Below are 20,646 nucleotides of genomic sequence, written 5' to 3'. Positions count from 1 at the left end.
AAAATGGCACTTTATCCTGCAAAAATCCTTTCTGGTTTTGATGTTAAGACTCATTTCTGCATTTCATCTGAACCAGGAGACAGGAGATTGTTCTCTTGTCCCTCAGTCTAATTGAGAAAATTTCCCTCCATTGTCTGGATGTTTTTCGGGTGATGCAAATCTATCTCTCAGCCACTGCTTCTTCCAGTAAGGCTGTTGCACTTTTGTATTCCCAGATGGAACACATAAGTCTTCTCAGTCCACCAGCTGTAGGTGACTTGGGTAGACGATCATCCAAAATTAAGATGTTGAGAATTGGGTTCTCCCCATTCCTAGCAAAATATATTCTGCTACATTTGAAAATGCTTTTTGCTCTGCTTGAAATCAAAAATGTTTCCCAGTTTGTGACGCTGCCACCTTTTTTCGCAGTTCAACCAGGCAAAATGCCAGTTTGAGGTGTTGGGTCCTTCAGGAGGCTCTTGAGCTGTAAGCAGTCTCCAGTTTTCTGTTGTTTTTCTGGGGTCTGTTTTGCTACAATTTTGCTCACCCCCCCCCCCCCATTTGGACTGTCTTTGGAAATCCCTACAGTCTAAAGAATGCCTGTGTGCAATGGATAGGAAAATAGGATTTTTGTACTCCCTTTAAACATTTTTTATTTTTCCTTTGAAGAACACAGGTCTTGTAAAGGGAGACAAATAACCCTGTATAGAGAACCCAATCAAACATTTAATCAAAGATGGGAACTCACATTTTCAAATTTACAAACAAAATATCAAAGAATAAAGGGGAGAAAAAAACATACCCTGACTCCAAACATTTAATGATAAATGCTACACTAAACAAAGAGCTTCAGGTTTTTCTCCAAAGTAAAACAGAACAAAAAGAAGAAAACAATTATAGCAATCTTAAAAAAAAGATTATATTTAGTTAACTGTTCTCTCAAACATTGTTGGACTGTCCCAGGATATAGTCCAGGAATAGTCCATTAGCCATGTTACCTTGAAGAATCCATGTGTGGTCAAAAACTCCCACAGACAAAAGGGTTTTTGAAATGGCCTCTCCCTGAATCATTACCCAAATCTCAAATCACTTAACTAGACCTTCTACTAAATGTAAAGTAGAATAGATACTTGTATAATTTAAGTTAGCAGAACATGTTATTGTTCTAGTTAAAAAAAAAAAACGCTCAGTTGTAAATAAAAAAAAAATGTATCTTCATGTTCAAAACATTCTGTATTGAACTAATGTGTATTTTTTAATTACCAGATCTTCACCCAGTATCCTCACTCTGACTGCAGTGCGACATCATGTCCTTGGGGCCATAACAGCTGATAAACTAATGGATGTCACCATCACTATTAAGTATGTTTAGAGCTTTGCGGCATACTTGAGTTTCTTCGCAGAATGAGGGTATCTCATTAACTGAATCCATTGTGTTATACTAGTTATTTGTAATGCAAAGTGTAGTGCAGAACTGACACATCTCCAGAGCGTAAAATATTGAAATCTGGCATATGTATTAAGATGAACTTTAACTGTGTTATTGAATGCATTTTTGCTCCAGACTCCTAGTCCTTCTAATGTTTAAAGTAATATTAAAGTCTTTTTTTGTTTTTCAAATAACTACCATGGTTATGCTTGCCTGCTCTGTGCAGTGGTTTTGCACAAAGCAGCCCGGATCCTCCGCTTCTCGTGTCTCCCGCCTGTGCTCCTGGCCCCTCCCTCCTGCTCAGTGTCCCCAGAGCAAGCAACTTGCTACAAGAGCACCCAAGCAGGCATGCTCTTGAGCCATTGCTCTGCGTATCCATTCACACACAGAGCCGCAGCTCGGCCCCACCTCCTCCCTCTCCTGATTGGCCAGTGGCTTCCGCTGCTACCTCAGCCAATCAGGAGTGAGAGTCCCTGGAGAGCTGAGGCTCTCATGAACATCTCTTGATGGAGAGGGGGTTCAGATACGTATTTGGGGGCTGCTGCACACAGAAGGTTTTTTTACCTTCATGCATAGAATGCATGAAGTTAAAAAGACATTGAGCCTTTAGAACCACTTTTTAATACAGATAAAAAAATAATTTTGGAGTGGGAACACTGACCCCGTTCATATGTTTTCAATGCCAAACATGATGAGGTTTGAGAAGGTATAGCTTTTCTCAGTACTTGGAGGGTAAATTTACTTTTATTTCAAAACCCACAAACCTTATGCCCTTCAACTTAGTGTTACTAAACCCACAACAGTAAAATCAGTGTATATGCAGTAAATCATGATGGTTATACTCACTGTGGAACTTAAGGGGTTAATCCTCTGCATTGTGTAAAAAGGATGTTTGATCTTCCCCTTCTTCCACATTCCCCATTTCATCTCCTGATCAAACAGAGCCTTGGGGACACTCTGTAAATGCTCAGTTTGGCATGTACTGCTGGAGAGTTTTTTTTTATTTTTCTTGGGAGGGTGCATGTGATCATCACAGGGCCAATCAGCACTGTCCAGACAGAGGGTCAGGGGTATGCAATCCCATAGGGCAGTGAGAGGAGAATGAAAACTCCTCCTACAAGCTTTAGCCAGTGCTCTGCTGAGCAATGATAGAAGTCACAAGACTGGTCTTACTGCTGAGAAAAGGTATTTTGCAGTTTATATTTACTAAAATAATTGTATTTCCATGTTCTGTGTACTAGGAGAGACTAGTTATAGTGAATGCAGGGCCCTGGGTTTAGTAACACTTAAAAACAGATGTTTTTTGGCAAAACACTGTAGGCCAAGGTCAAGTTCTTTTTCAGTTATTTCTTCGACCACACTGTTTTTTATTCCAATGCAGGTCTTCCATAGACAGTGAACCAGCTCTTGTATTGGGGCCATTAAAGTCTATCGAAGAGACACGTAGAGAGCAGCAGCTAGCTGAGATTGAAGCTCGGAGGCTGGAGAGAGAAAAAGCTAGTACAGAAGACACTGACATTCAGCCACCTGTCCAGGAAGTGGTGGAAGAGCTTCAGGGGCCATTTTCATATGAATTTTCCTACTGGGCAAGGTAGGATGTGCTTTTATGGTTGTGATGCAGTCTACAGTGGAAGGCATGAAAGTCTTTTGGAGGGTTAAAGTGGTTGTAAACCTATACATATACCCAGTGAAGTGACTGGCCTCAGGTGATACACAGAGATTAAAAAAAAACCCCAAAACTCTTACATAAGTTGTACCTGTCTATCTGCAGTATTCTCTTCTCTACAGCATTGCAAAGTCCAAAATTTATACAGATTGTCTGGGCTTTCAGAAAACAGGGGCTGGAAAGCAGAAATTACACACTGCAGAGCTCAGTGAGGGAAACTCTGAGAACTGATTAGTGAAAGGGACACATTCCCTTCACACAGCACATAGGAACAGAGCTGGGCTGTCAGTCACAGGCTGTTTGCTGGAGATCTCTCTCCTGTCACCTTTTTTTCTGTTGGTGTCAGGAAATCTTGTCAGAAGTGATTCATGCCTCGTAGCAGAGGAATGAAGCCGCAGACAAATGACACTTACTGCTCTTAATTGAGATAAGTACACACTATAGAGGGATATGCTTTGTTTCATATTTAATGTCTGAGGTTTACAACCACTTTAAGAACTGTGTATGATGATATACTTTTGGTGTTGTAAATGATAAGGATAGATGTTTGTAGTGCTATTTTGCTTGATCTCAGAATTTAATAACCAGAACTTAAAGTTATCCTTGGTTGTCTGGCACTATTTATCTTAAATTTATATATCCAAAACCCAAACTTTTTAATTTTTGAGAGAGTAAGGAATGTAATACATTAAGCTTCTCTACAGAACAGAACAGGGAATCTTTTTAGTCTTTAAACCATGGATTATACACAGCAGCATTTAGGTGTCTGGAAGAAATTTAAAGCTGCAGGGATAACCCCTATACAATCCCCTCCCCTCACAGCTGCCCCCAGTTTTTTGCTAGTGTCCTTATGTGATGAAACTTTTCTGTACTGCACACCAAGGTTCCCTCCATAATAAATCATTGTGATCCCTGGATGACTGACCTGGGTGAGGCAGTCTACAGTACTTAATTCTTCACTTATCACACCAGCAGTGATCCAAGGCTCCCACCATAGTACAGCACAGTGACTCCTGAATGCCTACTTGGGTGCAGCAGCCTAGTGTCGGGCACAGAAGGCTTAACCCCTTCCTCTCCACAGTAGCAAAGGTTGTGAGTGTCCCTATAGAGGCATTTTTACACAACACATGGCAGGTCACAAGTGTAGGTGTTATTGTCAGAAAAGTTTTTTCGTATATTTAGTTGGCTAAAAAAAAGTCTACTAGTGGCTGTACGGTTGTTTAATACTGCCTTATTTTGTATAGTGGTTGCTTGGGGCAGAAAACTGTTGTGATGGGCATATGACTGATCAAGGTAGTTGTATGATAGAGTTCATGGAGCTAGTCATGGTATGCTTGGTTAACAGGCATACATTAAGTATGTTACGATTAATTGAATAAGGTGAAAATAAATAGATCTAGTGTGGGCACAGATCTGTTATATTAGCTCTGCTGATCAGAGCGGTAATCTTCTTTTTGCATATATGTCATGTTATGATATTGTACTTTGGTAATTAATCATCACACTCTACTTTATAGCTGTATGTAACAGGAATTAGGAACAGTTTGGTGGGTTATCCTTTAAATGTAGAGTTACTGACTTTGTTTTATCATTTTCTGTGTTATTAACTTTAGCTCTTATTGAAATGCTTTTAATTTTTAGATCTGGTGAGAAGATTACAGTTACACCATCATCTAAAGAACTTTTGTTCTACCCACCTTCTGTGGAGGCTGTTGTTAGTGGAGGTAATTACATTTCTAATTAGCAACTTTTAGTGATGATGTTTGTGGCCGGTAAAAGATACCACTATCTCCATGCCACACTCTGTTAATTCAACAATAGGGAACAGATAGATCTCCTATGGCTAATAAAAAATGCATTGAGCATCAACCCAATAGGAATCTTTTCAAAATCCTAAACACACAGATGCATAAATATGTAGAACAGGAAAATCTTGGAATGCCTCTAGCTGGAATTCAAAATGAAAGTCACATTTACTCGAAGCTCATCTCCCCCAGCCCATGTCATTTTAGTGAAACTTTCTTTTCATTTCCACAACCTGACAGTTATTTTATTTCAGTTGCTCTGGTTATTTTGTGCAAAAGTTATTTTCTACTGTTTTAGAGTTGTGTACAAACAGGTTGGGCTAGAAATAGTATTACAAATGTATATACAGTGCTCAGCATAAATGAGTACACCCCAGCACCTTTGCCAGTAAACCTTTACTTTCGTTTCAGAATCAGCATTTTCTATAGGACACTATATTACCAAATACTCCCACAAAGGTGGGCCTTTGATTGCTAACAAGATTTGTTAATTTGCACACAAAGTATTTTTGCTAACAAATTCATTCAAGACCATGTTGTAAAAATGAATAGTCTTAGGAACAAAGACAAATTTTAGACCACAAAATCCTAATTGACAAGAATTCAACTGCAGGCAGGTCAAATTATTCATTAAACAGGTGTCCAGCAGACCGTTGATTATAAAAGGACGATACTTAACAAGGAAAACCCCTTCCCGTTTCATGCTGTCATCAATGGCACCACATGGAAGAGACATGTCACAAGGCCTGATAAAGAAAATAATTTCTTAACACAAGAAAGGTGAAAGCTACACGAAGATCAGCAAAGCTTTACTCATCAGTCAGAATACTGTAGCAAAAATGGAACGGCAGCCATCTCAGAGACCAGGCCTTCAACAGAAATTAGCAGCTCGACAGGAGCATCTTCTGATGAGAAGGCTTCAAGAAAATCGCCATGCAAGTTCACTGCAGTTAGCTAAAGAAGTAACCCAACTGGAGTGATTGCTTCCCGTGACACATTGCGGCATACACTGCAGAGGAATGGATGGGTGTCCATGAAGAAAGCCTCTTCTAAAGCCCATGCATAAAAAAGCCCACCTAAAATTTGCCAGGGCCCATGCTGAAAAGGAAGAAGACTACTGGGACTCTGTACTCTGGAGTGAAGAGACCGAGATAAATGTGTTTACAACACCATACACTTTTGAAGCTATCTGTTCCAAAGGCTTTTACTGTGGGGTGTATTCATTTTTGCATCAACTAATTTGAGTAAAACTGAAGCTTTTGTAATCTATTTATATTATTAACCTTACTTTTATGTAATGAGCTAAACAAATGCTCTATAAAACTCAGTTTTGTCAAAATTTTGAAAATTTGTTCTTGTGTTCATTGAGATATTAAAATCTTACTTTTCAAAAGGGGTGTACTCATTTATACTGAGCACTGTATATTATATAACAACTGTTCAAGCCTAACTCCAGGTCTCTTGTGACTTACTGAAACGTAAACTTTTTGAAAGCCTGCAATCGTACCTGGAAAGCCTATTTTGCTTTATGGGGGCTTTGAAGTTCCATTCTAGGAAGTGCTCCATGGGACACATCCTGCCCTTTCTACGTCCTGATCTAAATCAGCATATGACTTTGACTTCTGAAATCTCATTCCTTACTTAAAGCCTAACTCCAGGTTTCTTGTAACAATATATAGCTAGTTTGGGTCATGCTTCACTACCCGCTGCGCCCGCTGGTAGTGGTGTATAAACTGTATGTAGCATCAGCTACATGCAGTATATGGTGCTGTGTTCCATCAGTGGTATAGGGACCTCCTGTTCTGCTCCCGGAACAAAATTCTGTCAGGCTGAGTGCTGCTCAGCCAATCACAAGAAGCCTTGTATTTCATAAATGTATTTAGAGTTTCATCTGATTGGCTGAGGCAGTGAAATTGATTGAAGATGTCACAATCTCCACCTCGGCCTATCATAGGACGCTTTAAATACATTTATGAAATACAGTGCTTCCTGTGAATAGCTGAGCAGTGCTTAGTTCGGGAAGTCCCTGTCCCACTGCCCAAACACAGCACTGTATGTAACTGATACAGTTTATACAGTACTCCCAGTGGGCACAACTGTTAGAGAAGGTAATAGTTTGGACCAGCTTTGTTCAGATGAATTATTTAAAGTCCTAAGAAACCCGGAGTTAGGCTTTGAAGAGTATGCCTGGTCAAAAAAACCCCCCAAAAAAACAGATTTTATTGATGCAGATTTTATAGGTATTTTTCTGTACCTGCAGCAGTTTTTGGAGAAAAAACATGGGGATGCTCATGTATTGCAGAGATGTAATAAATATACCTTAGGTCAAAGTCACTCAATTATTTGTGTGCTCTATCAATAATAAATGCTAAATGCCATAAAATTCAGAAAACCACCTTTTGTTGTTTATGCCCCAATTTAGTTTTTTGCTTAAATAAGTCTCTTAAACTTTGGCTTGATGCAGTTTACTTTGAAAAATTATATTTTTTTTCTTGCTGCATTTCAGAAAGCTGTCCAGGAAAGCTAATAGAAATTCTTGGCAAAGCTGGATTGTTTCTTGAAGGTCAGATACACCCAGAGTTGGAGGGTGTTGAGATTGTGATTAGTGAGAAAGGGGCAGCATCACCACTTATCACCGTTTTTACTGATGACAAAGGTTCATACAGGTTAGTATTACCATTTTTCATATCTGTTCTTAGATGTTTGAATCCATGTTACAAGGCTATCAAAATGTAAACCCATTAGCTTTTTATTGTGTCATCATTGGATATTTGTCTTCCTAGAAAGGAACACGGACAGTAAAATAACCTGATATGGGTTCTAACACTAAAACAAGCGTTTCTCAACCAGGGCGCTGTGAGGACTCAGGTGTGCCTCGGCAAAAGAACTAAAAACTGTCCAGTCCAATCTGAGATGCTCTGTGTTAACTCCTGTGTACAGACAGGAGGGAGAGCACAGAGACGCACTTCCTTCCGGCTCTCTCCTCCCTTCTGCTGCTATCTGTACTGCTGTCACCAACCCAGAATGCTATGTTTCTGCATGACCGTGTCCTACTAACCGATGATATCAGTTGCTTAGGACAGGTCAGATTCCTGTACAGCATACTGGGTTGCCAACAGGAGTACAGACAGCAGCAAAGAGGAGACAGCCAGGAAGAGGAAGAGAGAGATCTGGGAGATGTGGGTTGTGCTCTCTCTCTCTACGGCCTGTATTCAGCAGTTAACACAGAGTGGATTGGAATGTACAAGGTTCATCTACACCTAGGGTCACCATTTGACGCTGACTGGCCTATTCTTTTGAGGGTTAGATTAGGTATCTTTCAGTTACCATACAGTCCATTCGGGTTTTTTAAAACGGAACTTCAACATTGACTATTTTTTTAATCTTTGTGCTGCTAGCATTAGTAAACAGATAGGAAAATATATCATGTTTACTTGTTTAACTTTTCTTTTACCCATTACTGATTATTTTTTCAGTTACTTCCTGGTTTCCAGGCAAATTATGTCATACAACCAAGGAGTCTTTTGGGAAGGGAGGAGGGGCTTTCTCAGTTAAGCACAACCTCATGCCTGCAGTCTGAGCCAAGGGCAGATGGATTCCAGGAACTAAATGCTTTGAACCATTTGCCCTTTCTCAAGATGGCCATGGCCAGAAATGCTAGGGGGGTGTTTTTAAAAGTGATTTCTTGGGAAAATAAAGCATGGATACATAGGTGGGAGGAGTTTTTTTTCATATATATTAACAATTAATTAAATGGTGTTCTCAGATGCAGTATAGGTCCGCATTAACCACTAGGCTCCTGTTATAAGGTGTAAGGTGATACTACTGTCTTGTGACTCAAGTGTGGCACAGTCTTAGTCCTTTTTTTTTTTTTGGTGAAGCATTTCTAGTGTGTTCCCTTCTTTGTTGATGGCAATGCTCCTGGACCCTCCATTGGAGTGTTGTGTATCACAGTGACCAGGATGACAAACATCCTACTTCTGAGCAAATCTTTTGTTGATGAAGTACATCAAGGGAAGGTTGTTCTGTTGACATCACCTCACTCTTATATATGGACTCTACATGACTGCTAATGTCAGTGGTAGAGCTGAATGAATATTGTTTGTTGTGTGAGTTTCTTTGTAAGTGGGCTGCTGTTTTTTATTATTCGAATAAAGTTTTTAGATTATTTTAAGCAATGAGAGCCTCCTTATGTTTTTAATTTTCTGAGATGCAATCTTAATGGATGGGGGAATTTACGCATATGAGAGGCAGATCATCCAAAAGTACTGTTGGACTATACTTTAAGTGGGTTTTCCTAATCTGGTGTGGGTGATTCTTTATTTCTCTGTTGAACATTGAACATCATCTTTGCTACATTTTATCACTGCTGGGTTGCAACATTTTTCTCCTGGATTTTTCACTTTATTAATATAAATTCTCTTCTTGTGCCTTAGCACAGTGGGGAAAATAATTAATTGATCCCCTGCAGATTTTGTACGTTTGGCCACTTACAAAGAAATGAAGATTCTATAATTTTTTTATCATAGGTGTATTTTAAATGAAAAAGACACAATATCAACCATAAATCCAGAAAAAACACTTGATACAAATGTTATAAATTGAGTTGCAGTTCAGTACTTTGTGGAGAAACCCTTATTGGCAAGCACAGGGGTAAGAGGTTTCTTGTAGTTGGTTACCAGGTTTGCACACATCTCAGCAGGGATTTTGGTCCACTCTTCTTTACAGATCTTCTCTAAATCCTTAAGGTTTCTTGGCTGTTGCTTGGCAATTCAAAGTTTCAGCTCCCTCCATAAATTGTCTATAGGATTAAGGTCTAGAGACTGGCTAGGCCACTCCATGACCTTAATGTGCTTCTTCTTCAGCCACTCTTTGCCTTAGCGGTATGTTTTGGGTCATTGTCATGCTGAAAGACCCATCCACAACCCATGGTTGAGAGAAGAAGGTTCTCATCCAAGATTTTACAATACACGGCCCCATCCATTCTCCCCTCAATGCTGCAAAGTCGGCCTGTAACTTTAGCAGAGAAACAGCCCCAAAGCATAATGTTTCCACCTCCATGCTTAACTGTAGGGATGGTGTTCTTGGGGTCGTAGTCAGTATTTTTCTTCCTCCAAACACAGCTAGTTGAGTTATTGCCAAATAGCTCAATTTTGTTCTCCTCTGACCACAGCACTTTCTCCCAATCCTTCTCTGAATCATTTAGATGTTCATTGGCAAACATCAGATAGGCCTGTACATGTGCCTTCTTGAGGAGGGGGACCTTGAGGGTGCTTCAGGATTTCAAACCATTGCGGCGTACTGTGTTACCAATGGTTTGTTTGGTGACTGTGGTCCCGACTGCCTTCAGATCATTTACAAGCTCCTCCTGTGTAGTTCTGGGCTGATCCCTCACTTTTGTCATGATCACCCTTACCCCATGAGGCAAAAGCTTGCATGGAGCTCCAGACCGAGGGTGATTGATTGTTATTTTGTATTTCCTCCATTTGAAAATAATCTCGAACAGTTGTCTCCTCACCAAGCTTTTTGCTGATGGTCTTGTAGCCCATTCCAGCCTTATGCAGTTCTACAGTCTTGTCCCTTACATACTTTGACAGCTCTTTGGTCTTTCCCATGATGGTGAGTGAGGTTTGAATGGAAGAAAGAGATTCTGTGGGCAGGTGTCTTTTTATACACATAATGATTCGTAGTTAGGAGCACCTTCTTAAATTCCACATGAACACATAGCCAATCCCTGGGAGCTAGAATTATTGTTGGTTGGTAGGGGATCAAATACTTATTTTACTCACTGAACTGCAGCTCAATTTAAAACATTTGTATTGTTTTTTTTCTGGATGTATAGAACCTTCATTTGTAAGTGGGCAAACTTACAAAATCTTCAGGGGATGAAATAATAATTTCCCCCACTGTACTGTAGTTCTGTATCTGCATTGTGATATCTAAGGCACTGTACATGTGATTGCAAGTCTCACAAGATTTGGAGTGAGATTAGGTATCATTACTATCCTACTCACTTTTCTCTTTACTGTGGAGGGGGCTGTACCTGAGATAAGGATTGCAGTTAAGGATCTTCTTGCTTCTGCTTCATTATGTGGATCTGTGTTTTCTGAACCTCTCCTACTTGTCATCGGAGGGGCAGCTCTGACTGGAGGAAGCCAAGCCATGTTTCTACCAAGATAGCCACCTTCTGCAGAGTCAGTGTAATGGGTAACGGGTCAGTAATGGGTAAACTATCAGCTGCAGAGAGCCCACTCGTAATTCAGGGGACTAGCTAATTTCCTTTATTTAGGTCTCAGTTTGCACATTTTCAGTGTTTTGTTTTTTTTTTAAGATTACGTTGACATTTACAAGTGTAACTGTCCATACTAAAAGATTAGAGAACTCTGTAGAGGTGTTGCTTGCCAACCATGGCCTAAGACCCTGGTGGGATATAGAAAAGTAAACATAATTGTTGGATCAATAAAGCTGGTAAATATGAAATACCCAGTTCAGGTCCTTTTCATTGTAAACTAATACTATGTCATTTTGTATTAATATAACTACTGAAGTGTATGCTCTGTGCACAGTGTAGGGCCATTACACAGTGATTTGGAGTATACCATTTCTGCTCAAAAGGAAGGTTTCGTTTTGACTGCTGGTGATGGAACAATTGGGGACTTCAATGCATTTGCACTTGCAGGAGTCACTTTTGAGGTATGTAATTGCGGATCAGCTTACTATCATGGAATTTTATAGGATGTTTTTTTTAGAAAGTTTGTTGATTTATATTGCACTGTATTGCATTTAACCCTTTTGCTGCTGGGACAATTTTCCTTTTTTCACATGCCTGTTAAAAATGCACATTTTTGCCTTGATTTCCAAAACTATATTTCTTCTATGTTGGACTCTATACCTGCAGGTGGGGGTCCAGGTTCCCAATCAGTGTGGTATTCTAAAAGGCGTTTTGACCCTGTGGGTTCGCTTCATGGAGGTGAAGGGGCATTTCACCTAGTGTTGGACTCCCGATATCTAGCCCTGCATATACATACATTTAGGTGGTTTTGGACTTTTTTGAGCTAAATTCTTTTTGGAGTTAGATACACTTTATAAATTGATTATTTATATCTACTTTTGGAGGTTTTTGATGTATTGATTGTGTCACGGATTCACGTGTACGCCACTTTTTCTATCTCCGAAATTGGGGTCACATATTTCTTTTTTTTATAGGCGGTGCAGCCTATATTTTTTCTCACTATGTTGATTGTGTCACGGATTCACGTGCACGCCACTTTCCTATCCCCGCTATTGGGGTCACGTATTATTAGTATTTTTTTCTCCTTCATATTTATAGGTGGTGCAGCCTATATTCTTTTTTCACCATATACAGTGGGGCAAAAAAGTATTTAGTCAGCCACCAATTGTGAAAGTTCTCCCACTTAAAAAGATGAGAGAGGCCTGTAATTGGCATCATAGGTAGACCGCAACTATGAGAGACAAAATGAGAAAAAAAATCCAGACAATCACATTGGCTGATTTGGAAAGAATTTACTTGCAAATTATTGTGGAAAATAAGTATTTGGTCAATATCAAAAGTTCATCTCAATACTTTGTTATATATCCTTTGTTGGCAATGACAGAGGTCAAACGTTTCCTGTAAGTCTTCTCAAGGTTGGCACACACTGTTGCTGGTATGTTGGCCCATTCCTCCATGCAGATCTCCTCTAGAGCAGTGATGTTTTAGGGCTGTCACTGGGCAACACGGACTTTCAACTCCCTCCAAATGTTTTCTATGGGGTTGAGATCTAGAAACTGGCTAGGCCACTCCAGGACCTTGAAATGCTTCTTACGAAGCCACTCCTTCATTCCCCGGGCGGTATGTTTGGGATCATTGTCATGTTGGAAGACCCAGCCACATTTAATCTTCAATGCCCTTGCTGATGGAAGGAGGTTTGCACTCAAAATCTCACAATACATGGCCCCATTCATTCTGTCCTATACATGGATCAGTCGTCCTGGTTCCTTTGCGGAGAAACAGCCCCAAAGCATGATGTTGCCACCCCCATGCTTCACAGTAGGTATAGTGTTCTTTGGATGCAACTCAGAATTCTCTCTCCTCCAAATACGACATGTTGTGTTTCAATCAAACAGTTCTATTTTGGTTTCATCTGACCATATGACATGCTCCCAGTCCTCTTCTGGATCATCCAAATGCTCTCTAGCAAACTTCAGACGGGCCCGGACATGTACTGGCTTAAGCAGGGGGACACGTCTGGTACTGCAGGATCTGAGTCCCTGGCGGCGTAGTGTGTTACTGATGGTAGCCTTTGTTATGTTGGTCCCAGCTCTTTGCAGGTCATTCACTAGGTCCCCCCGTGTGGTCCTGGGATTTTTGCTCACCGTTCTTGTGATCATGGGGGTGAGATCTTGTGTGGAGCCCCAGATCTTGGGAGATTATCAGTGGTCTTGTATGTCTTCCATTTTCTAATTATTGCTCCCACAGTTGATTTGTTCACACCAAGCTGCTTGCCTATTGCAGATTCAGTCTTCCCAGCCTGGTGCAGGTCTACAATTTTGTTTCTGGTGTCCTTCGACAGCTCTTTGGTCTTCACCATAGTGGAGTTTGGAGTGTGACTGTTTTAGGTTGTGGACAGGTGTCTTTTATACTGATAACAAGTTCAAACAGGTGCCATTGATACAGGTAATGCGTGCAGGACAGAGGAGCCTCTTAACCAATTCAATACCGGGCATTTTACCCCCTTCCTGCCCAGGCCATTTTTCAGGTTTCAGCGCTCTCACACTTTGAATGACAATTGCACGGTCATACAACATTGTACCCAAACTAAAATTTTGTCATTTTCTTCACACAACTAGAGCTTTCTTTTGGTGGTATTTAATCACCACGGGGATTTTTATTTTTTGCTAAATTAACAAAAAAAGACTGAAAATTTTGAAAAAAAAAACAGTTTTTCTTTTGTTTCTGTTATAAAAGTTTGCAAATAAATAATTGTTCTTCATAAATTTAGGCCAAGATGTATTCTACTACATGTCTTTGGTGAAAATAACCCAAATTAGGATGTATTTTTTAGTTTGTAGGAAAGTTATAGAGTTCACAAACTATGGTATATATCTGAATATTGATCAATCCTGAAGTACTGACAGCCAATCTAATTTCTTGAGGTCCAAGAATGTCAGAATAGTACAGATATCCCCCAAATGACCCCTTTTTGCAAAGTAGACAGTCCGACGTACTTCATAAGAGGCATGGCGAGTTTTTTGAAGTTGTATTTTTTTTTTCAGAATTTTTCGGAAAATGAAAAAATAAAAAAAATTATTTTCACTTTTTTCTTTTTTTTTTTACATACTGTCACCAGTGCAGTACAGCGTCATCATATAACTGGCATGGCGGTGATCAGGCACACTGACTGGTGACAGTGTGAAAAAAAAAAAATATATATATTTTTTTATTTTTTTATTTTAAATTGTTTATTACATTTTTTTCTTTTTTTAAGATTTTTTTTTTTTCATATTTCACTATGTCCAAAGTAGTACAATGTTACCATAGTAACATTGTACTACTTTGGGGAAGTGATCAGTATTCCTTTTTTTTTTTTACACAATTTGCTTATAGCAAAGAATTACTTTGCTATAAGCAAGCATTTACCTGAATGACATCGATTCATTCAGGATTTTTATTTATTTTTTTTGTGCTTAGCTGTGATTTGGCCACAGCTAATCACATGACATGTGCATGTGATTAGCTGTGACCATTCACAGCTAGACACTAGTATACAATGGATGGCATGAATGAAGCCATTCATTGTATACAAATGTCATGTGACCTGCTGTGATTGGTCACAGCAGGTCACATGGTACCGGCAACAGGGCCGATACTCAGATCTGTCATCGGCTGTGTCCAAGGTACACGGCCGGTGACATATTGCGCCGCTGCACGGCTCTGCAAGTGCGCAAATTGCGCATGTGCGGGAGTACGCCATATGGCGGCCTCCCGGAAAGCTAGTGCATTTTTACGGACGCCATACGGCTATTGGCCGGGCGTCAAATGGTTAAAGAAGGTACAGGTCTGTGAGAGCCAGAAATCTTGCTTGTTTGTAGGTGACCAAATACTTATTTTCCACCATAATTTGCAAATAAATTCTTTCCAAATCAGCCAATGTGATTGTCTGGATTTTAATTCTCATTTTGTCTCTCATAGTCGAGGTCTACCTATGATGCCAATTACAGGCCTCTCTCATCTTTTTAAGTGGGAGAACTTGCACAATTGGTGGCTGACTAAATACTTTTTTGCCCCACTGTACAGTATATAATGGTGTCACTTAGTCACTATATTTCTCCTTATCCCCATTTGGGATCACTATTATATGGTTCATATTTTTTCTTTAGTCATACATCAGTTGGTTTGTGTTGATTTATGTATAATATTCATTTGCGGTAAAATTGTGGTTTTTCACTTATAATCACCTTATTCACATTATTCACTTATGGGCACTTTGAGTCTTTTTTTTGGTAGATTTTTGGATTATACCAGGTTTGCACTTATATACCAGTGGGTATATTCTCACATCACTTATTTATTTGTGCTATTCAGCACAACAGTAGGGGGATTCTATTTATCACCAATTTTTTTGGTTTCACTGATTTATATGGTTTATTATTTCACGTCTTTCTGATTATATCAGTTTTGCACATATTTGTCACAACCCATGTTTTTGTGCAATTTAGCACAGGAGTGTGGAGTTTATTCCTACTACTATTTTTTGGGTTCATTGGTATTTATGATTTAGGATTTCATGTGTTTTTTTTTTTTTATCAATTTTGTGATTTATAGTCACATATAAGTACACCCTAGGTATTATATTTTGGGGGGTTCTGGTATATATTCATGTAGATTTCATTTTTATGCAATTTTGTATTTATATGTTCTTTCTGTGATGTTTTATGTGTGAGCGCAGCACCACATTATATTATCTTATTCTTGTCCATTGTGGTATGTGGTAGGGTGTTAGCAGCTTTATTTAGAGTTTTACATTCTGAGCTCAGGAGGACTATACAGTTATATAATAAGGGTCAGATCTTGACACTTGAAATCTTGCTCTAAAGACCACAACCTTCCCATTCCTTAAATTCCCAGAATTTTTGTACTTGCTGTGAAATCTATTTCTTAGAGTTGGAGTGACACTGGATCTCACCCCCTGTGCCTTTGATCATCCTCTTTGTACTCTTTGTAAAGAGCAGTGCCAGCTAAGCAATTTCTAAAACAGATTTGTAAAACCGGCTGTTTTGTGAGATGTAAGGTTGTTTTAACCCTTTGATTGCTAGAATTTATATTATACATTCTTTACAGTCAAACGGTAAAATATATCCGAACTGTTTAAAAAAAGGTTGCCAAAAGCAGTCATATTCCAGATGTCTTTTGTCATAGTGTTTGTGTATGTGTGTCTGTGTGTATATGTGTGTGTTCAAAAGGTTTGTGCACCTGTGTGTGTATATATGTGTGTGTGTGTGTGTGTATATATACATACATATAGTCAGGTCCATAAATATTGGGACATCGACACAATTCTAACATTTTTGGCTCTATACACCACCACAATGGATTTGAAATGAAACAAACAAGATGTGTGTGTTAACTGCCGACTGTCAGCTTTAATTTGAGGGTATTTACATCCAAATCAGGTGAACGGTGTAGGAATTACAACAGTTTGCATATGTGCCTCCCACTTCTTAAGGGACCAAAAGTAATGGGACAGAATAAAAATCATAAATCAAACTTTCACTTTTTAATACTTGGTTGCAAATCCATTGCAGTCAATTACAGCCTGAAGTCTGGAACGCATAGACATCACCAGACCCTGGGTTTCATCCCTGGTGATGCTCTGCCAGGCCTCTGCTGGAACTGTCTTCAGTTCCTGCTTGTTCTTGGGGCATTTTCCCTTCAGTTTTGTCTTCAGCAAGTGAAATGCATGCTCAATCGGATTCAGGTCAGGTGATTGACTTGGCCATTGCATAACATTCCACTTCTTTCCCTTAAAAAACTCTTTGGTTGCTTTGGGTCATTGTCCATCTGCACTGTGAAGCGGCGTCCAATGAGTTCTGAAGCATTTGGCTGAATATGAGCAGATAATATTGCCCGAAACACTTCAGAATTCATCCTGCTGCTGTTGTCAGCAGTCACATCATCAATAAATACAAGAGAACCAGTTCCATTGGCAGCCATACATGCCCACGCCATGACACTACCACCACCATGCTTCACTGATGAGGTGGTTTGCTTAGGATCATGAGCAGTTCCTTTCCTTCTCCATACTCTTCTCTTCCCATCACTCTGGTACAAGTTGATGTTGGTCTCATCTGTCCATAGGATGTTGTTCCAGAACTGTGAAGGCTTGTTTAGATGTCAATTGGCAAACTCTAATCTGGCCTTCCTGTTTTTGAGGCTCACCAATGGCTTACATCTTGTGGTGAACCCTCTGTATTCACTCTGGTGAAGTCTTCTCTTGATTGTTGACTTTGACACAGATACACCTACCTCCTGGAGAGTGTTCTTGATCTGGCCAACTGTTGTGAATGGTGTTTTCTTCACCAGGGAAAGAATTCTTCGGTCATCCACCACAGTTGTTTTCCGTGATCTTCCGGGTCTTTTGGTGTTGCTGAGCTCACAGGTGTGTTCCTTCTTTTTAAGAATGTTTCAAACAGTTGTTTTGGACACGCCTAATGTTTTTGCTATCTCTCTGATGGGTTTGTTTTTTCAGCCTAATGATGGCTTGCTTCACTGATAGTGACAGCTCTTTGGATCTCATCTTGAGACTTGACAGCAACAGATTCCAAATGCAAATAGAACACTTGAAATGAACTCTGGACCTTTTATCTGCTCATTGTAACTGGAATAATGAGGGAATAACACACACCTGGCCATGGAACAGCTGAGAAGCCAATTATCCCATTACTTTTGGTCCCTTAAGTGGGAGGCACATATGCAAACTGTTGTAATTCCTACACCGTTCACCTGATTTGGATGTAAATACCCTCAAATTAAAGCTGACAGTCTGCAGTTAAAGCACATCTTGTTCGTTTCAGTACAAATTCATTGTGGTGGTGTATAGAGTCAAAAATGTTAGAATTGTGTCGATGTCCCAATATTTATGGACCTGACTGTATGTATGTACGTGTGTGTGTGTGTGTGTGTGTGTGTATATATATATATATACACACAAACACACACACTGCTCAAACAAATTAAAGGAACACTTTGAAAACACATCAGACCTTAATGGGGAAAAAATATCATGCTGCATATCTATACTGGTGTGGACTTGGTAATGTATTAGGAACATAAGGGTGCCCCATCATTTGCTGAAAATGATCAACCTACAGAGCACTGAATTCAAATACACCCTGAAAATCAAAGTGAAATAATGATGCAGCAGGCTAGTCCGTTTTGCTAAAATTTAATTGGAGCATCTCCAAATGGTACTTGGTAGTCTGTATGGCCCCCACATGCTTGTATGCATGCCTGACAATGTCGGGCCTGCTCCTAATTAGAGGATGGATGGTATCCTCGGGTATTTCCTCCCAGATCTGGACCAGGGCATCACTGAGCTCCTGGACAGTCTGAGGTGCAACCTGGCGGCGTTGGATGGACTGAAACATGATATCCAAGAGGTCTTCTATTGGATTTCAGTCAGGTGAGCTTGGGGGCCATTCGGTAATATCAGTTCCTTCATCCTTCAGGAACTGCCTGCATGCTCTTGCCACATGGTGTCGTGCACCAGGAGGAACCCAGGACCCACTGCACCAGCGTAGGGTCTGATAATTGGTCCAAGGATTTCATCCTGATACTTATTGGCAGTCAGGGTGCCATTGTCTAGCCTGTAGAGAACTGTGTGTCCCTCCATGGATATGCCTCCCCAGACCATCACTGATCCACTACCAAAACGGTCATGCTGAACAATTTTATAGGCAGCATAACGTTCTCCACAGCTTCTCCAGACCCTTTCACGTCTGTCATATATGCTCACGGTGAACCTGCTCTCATCTATGAAAAGCACAGGGCACCAGTGGCGGACCTGCCACTTCTGGTGTTCAATGGCAAATGCCATTCAAGCTCTATGGTGCTGGGCATTAAGCACAGGTCCCACTAGAGGACATCAGGCTACCCTCATGAAGTCTGTTTCTGATTATTTGATCAGAGACATTCACACCAGTGCACTGGTGGAGGTCATTTTGTAGGGTCTGGCAGTGCTTATCCTGTTCCTCCTTGCACAAAGGAGCAGATAGCGGTTCTGCTGATGGGTTAAGTACCTTCTACGGCCCTGTCCAGCTCTCCTACAGTAACTTCCTGTCTCCTGGAATCTCCTCCATGCTCTTGAAACTGTTCTGGGAGTCACCGCAAACCTTCTGGCAATGGCACATATTGATGTGCCATCCTGGAGGAGTTAGACTGCCTGTGCACCCTCTGTAGGGTCTAGGTATCGCCTCATGCTACCAGTAGTGACACTGACCCTATCCAAATGCAAAACTAGTGAAAAACAGTCAGAAACAATGAGTAGGGAAAAAGTCAGTGGCCTCCACCTGTAAAACCATTCCTGTTTTGGGGGTCGTCTTATTGTTGCCCTTCTAGTGCATCTGTTGTTAATTTCATTAGCACCAAAGCAGATGAAACTGATTAACAACCCCCTCTGCTACTTAACTGACCGGATCAATATCCCAGGAGTTCAATTGAGTTGATGCTATACTCTGATTAAAAAAGTGATATATATATATATATATATATATATATATATATATATATATATATATATATATATATATATATATATATATATATATATATATATATATATATATATATATATATAAAATACACACACTGCTGAAGATGGATGGGAACAAACTTTGTCAATCCTTCATCTGTGCTCTAAATTGCATCCTGCAAGTGACAAATCTCTGACAAGGACACTACATCAACAGACCTAGACATAAAAAGGCTGTTTTCATGCTGAGCTAATCAAAATGACCACAGCTGATCACAGTTGCAAGTCAAATGGCTTTGTGTGCCATTGTGATGGTGATTAGCTACACCTGATTTGAGTTTACAAGTCTTTTTTAGGAGGGGGTGATCCTTTTTCCAACTCCAGGATTCTGTTTTGGAATTTTTTTTTAATTTTTTCCTTCCTGACATGTTAATATATTCAGTATATAAGTTGTACTGAGTAAATGCAGCTGGATAGAACAAAAACTGTGTTTGTCTTCATTTCAGGCTTCAAAGCAACAAAATGTGAATATTTAAAGGGGGTGATTCTTTTTTATATCCACTGTATATAACATTTGGTGACTGTTCAAATGTTTTTCAAATCTGCAATGTCCCTATTGTACCTTGTTGGCAGTCTCTGGGTGATTGTGAATGGTATGAACTGTAGTTCAGTTACAAATGGAGTGTTGAGTTTTCTATTTTCTGTTGTGAATAAAATACAAGTTTGAGATTTAGACTTGTATGCACTCATTTTGTTTGTAGATTTTACATAGTACCCCAACTATTTTGAAACTTGGGATGTAATATCTGTAGCACCTTCCTAGTCAGGTGCTAGGATGTGTATAGTTAGGTTAAGCATAGCTGTGTTTCTCTGCTTACCAGAGAGGCTGTCAGGTAAATTCAGTGTGGTATTCTGCTTAACAGAGTGCTGTGATTGATTAGTTAGGTCTGCTCATACTGCTCTGGTGCTGTTGTAGTTTGTCTGAGCTCTGCCCACCTTCAGGAAGCTATGAGAGCC

The 20,646-nt window shown here is 39.9% G+C and overlaps 1 protein-coding gene across 1 annotated transcript in view; it reads left to right on the top strand.

Moving 5' to 3' along the window:
- The window catches only part of LOC149460924 (BOS complex subunit NOMO3-like), a 131,551-nt gene that overhangs the window by 73,436 nt on the left and 37,469 nt on the right, over window positions 1-20,646 (top strand). The window contains exons 18-22 of the mRNA XM_089679076.1: window positions 1,246-1,341; window positions 2,790-2,999; window positions 4,716-4,798; window positions 7,386-7,545; window positions 11,446-11,572. Coding sequence (XP_089535202.1) covers window positions 1,246-1,341; window positions 2,790-2,999; window positions 4,716-4,798; window positions 7,386-7,545; window positions 11,446-11,572 — 676 coding nt within the window. The remainder of the gene's footprint in view (window positions 1-1,245; window positions 1,342-2,789; window positions 3,000-4,715; window positions 4,799-7,385; window positions 7,546-11,445; window positions 11,573-20,646) is intronic.

Source organism: Staurois parvus, unplaced genomic scaffold, assembly GCF_062004578.1.
Source record: "Staurois parvus isolate SC_StPar_1 unplaced genomic scaffold, SC_StPar_1.0 ptg000217l, whole genome shotgun sequence".
Taxonomy (NCBI): Eukaryota; Metazoa; Chordata; class Amphibia; order Anura; family Ranidae; genus Staurois; species Staurois parvus.
This window is presented reverse-complemented; position numbering and strand designations above follow the sequence as displayed.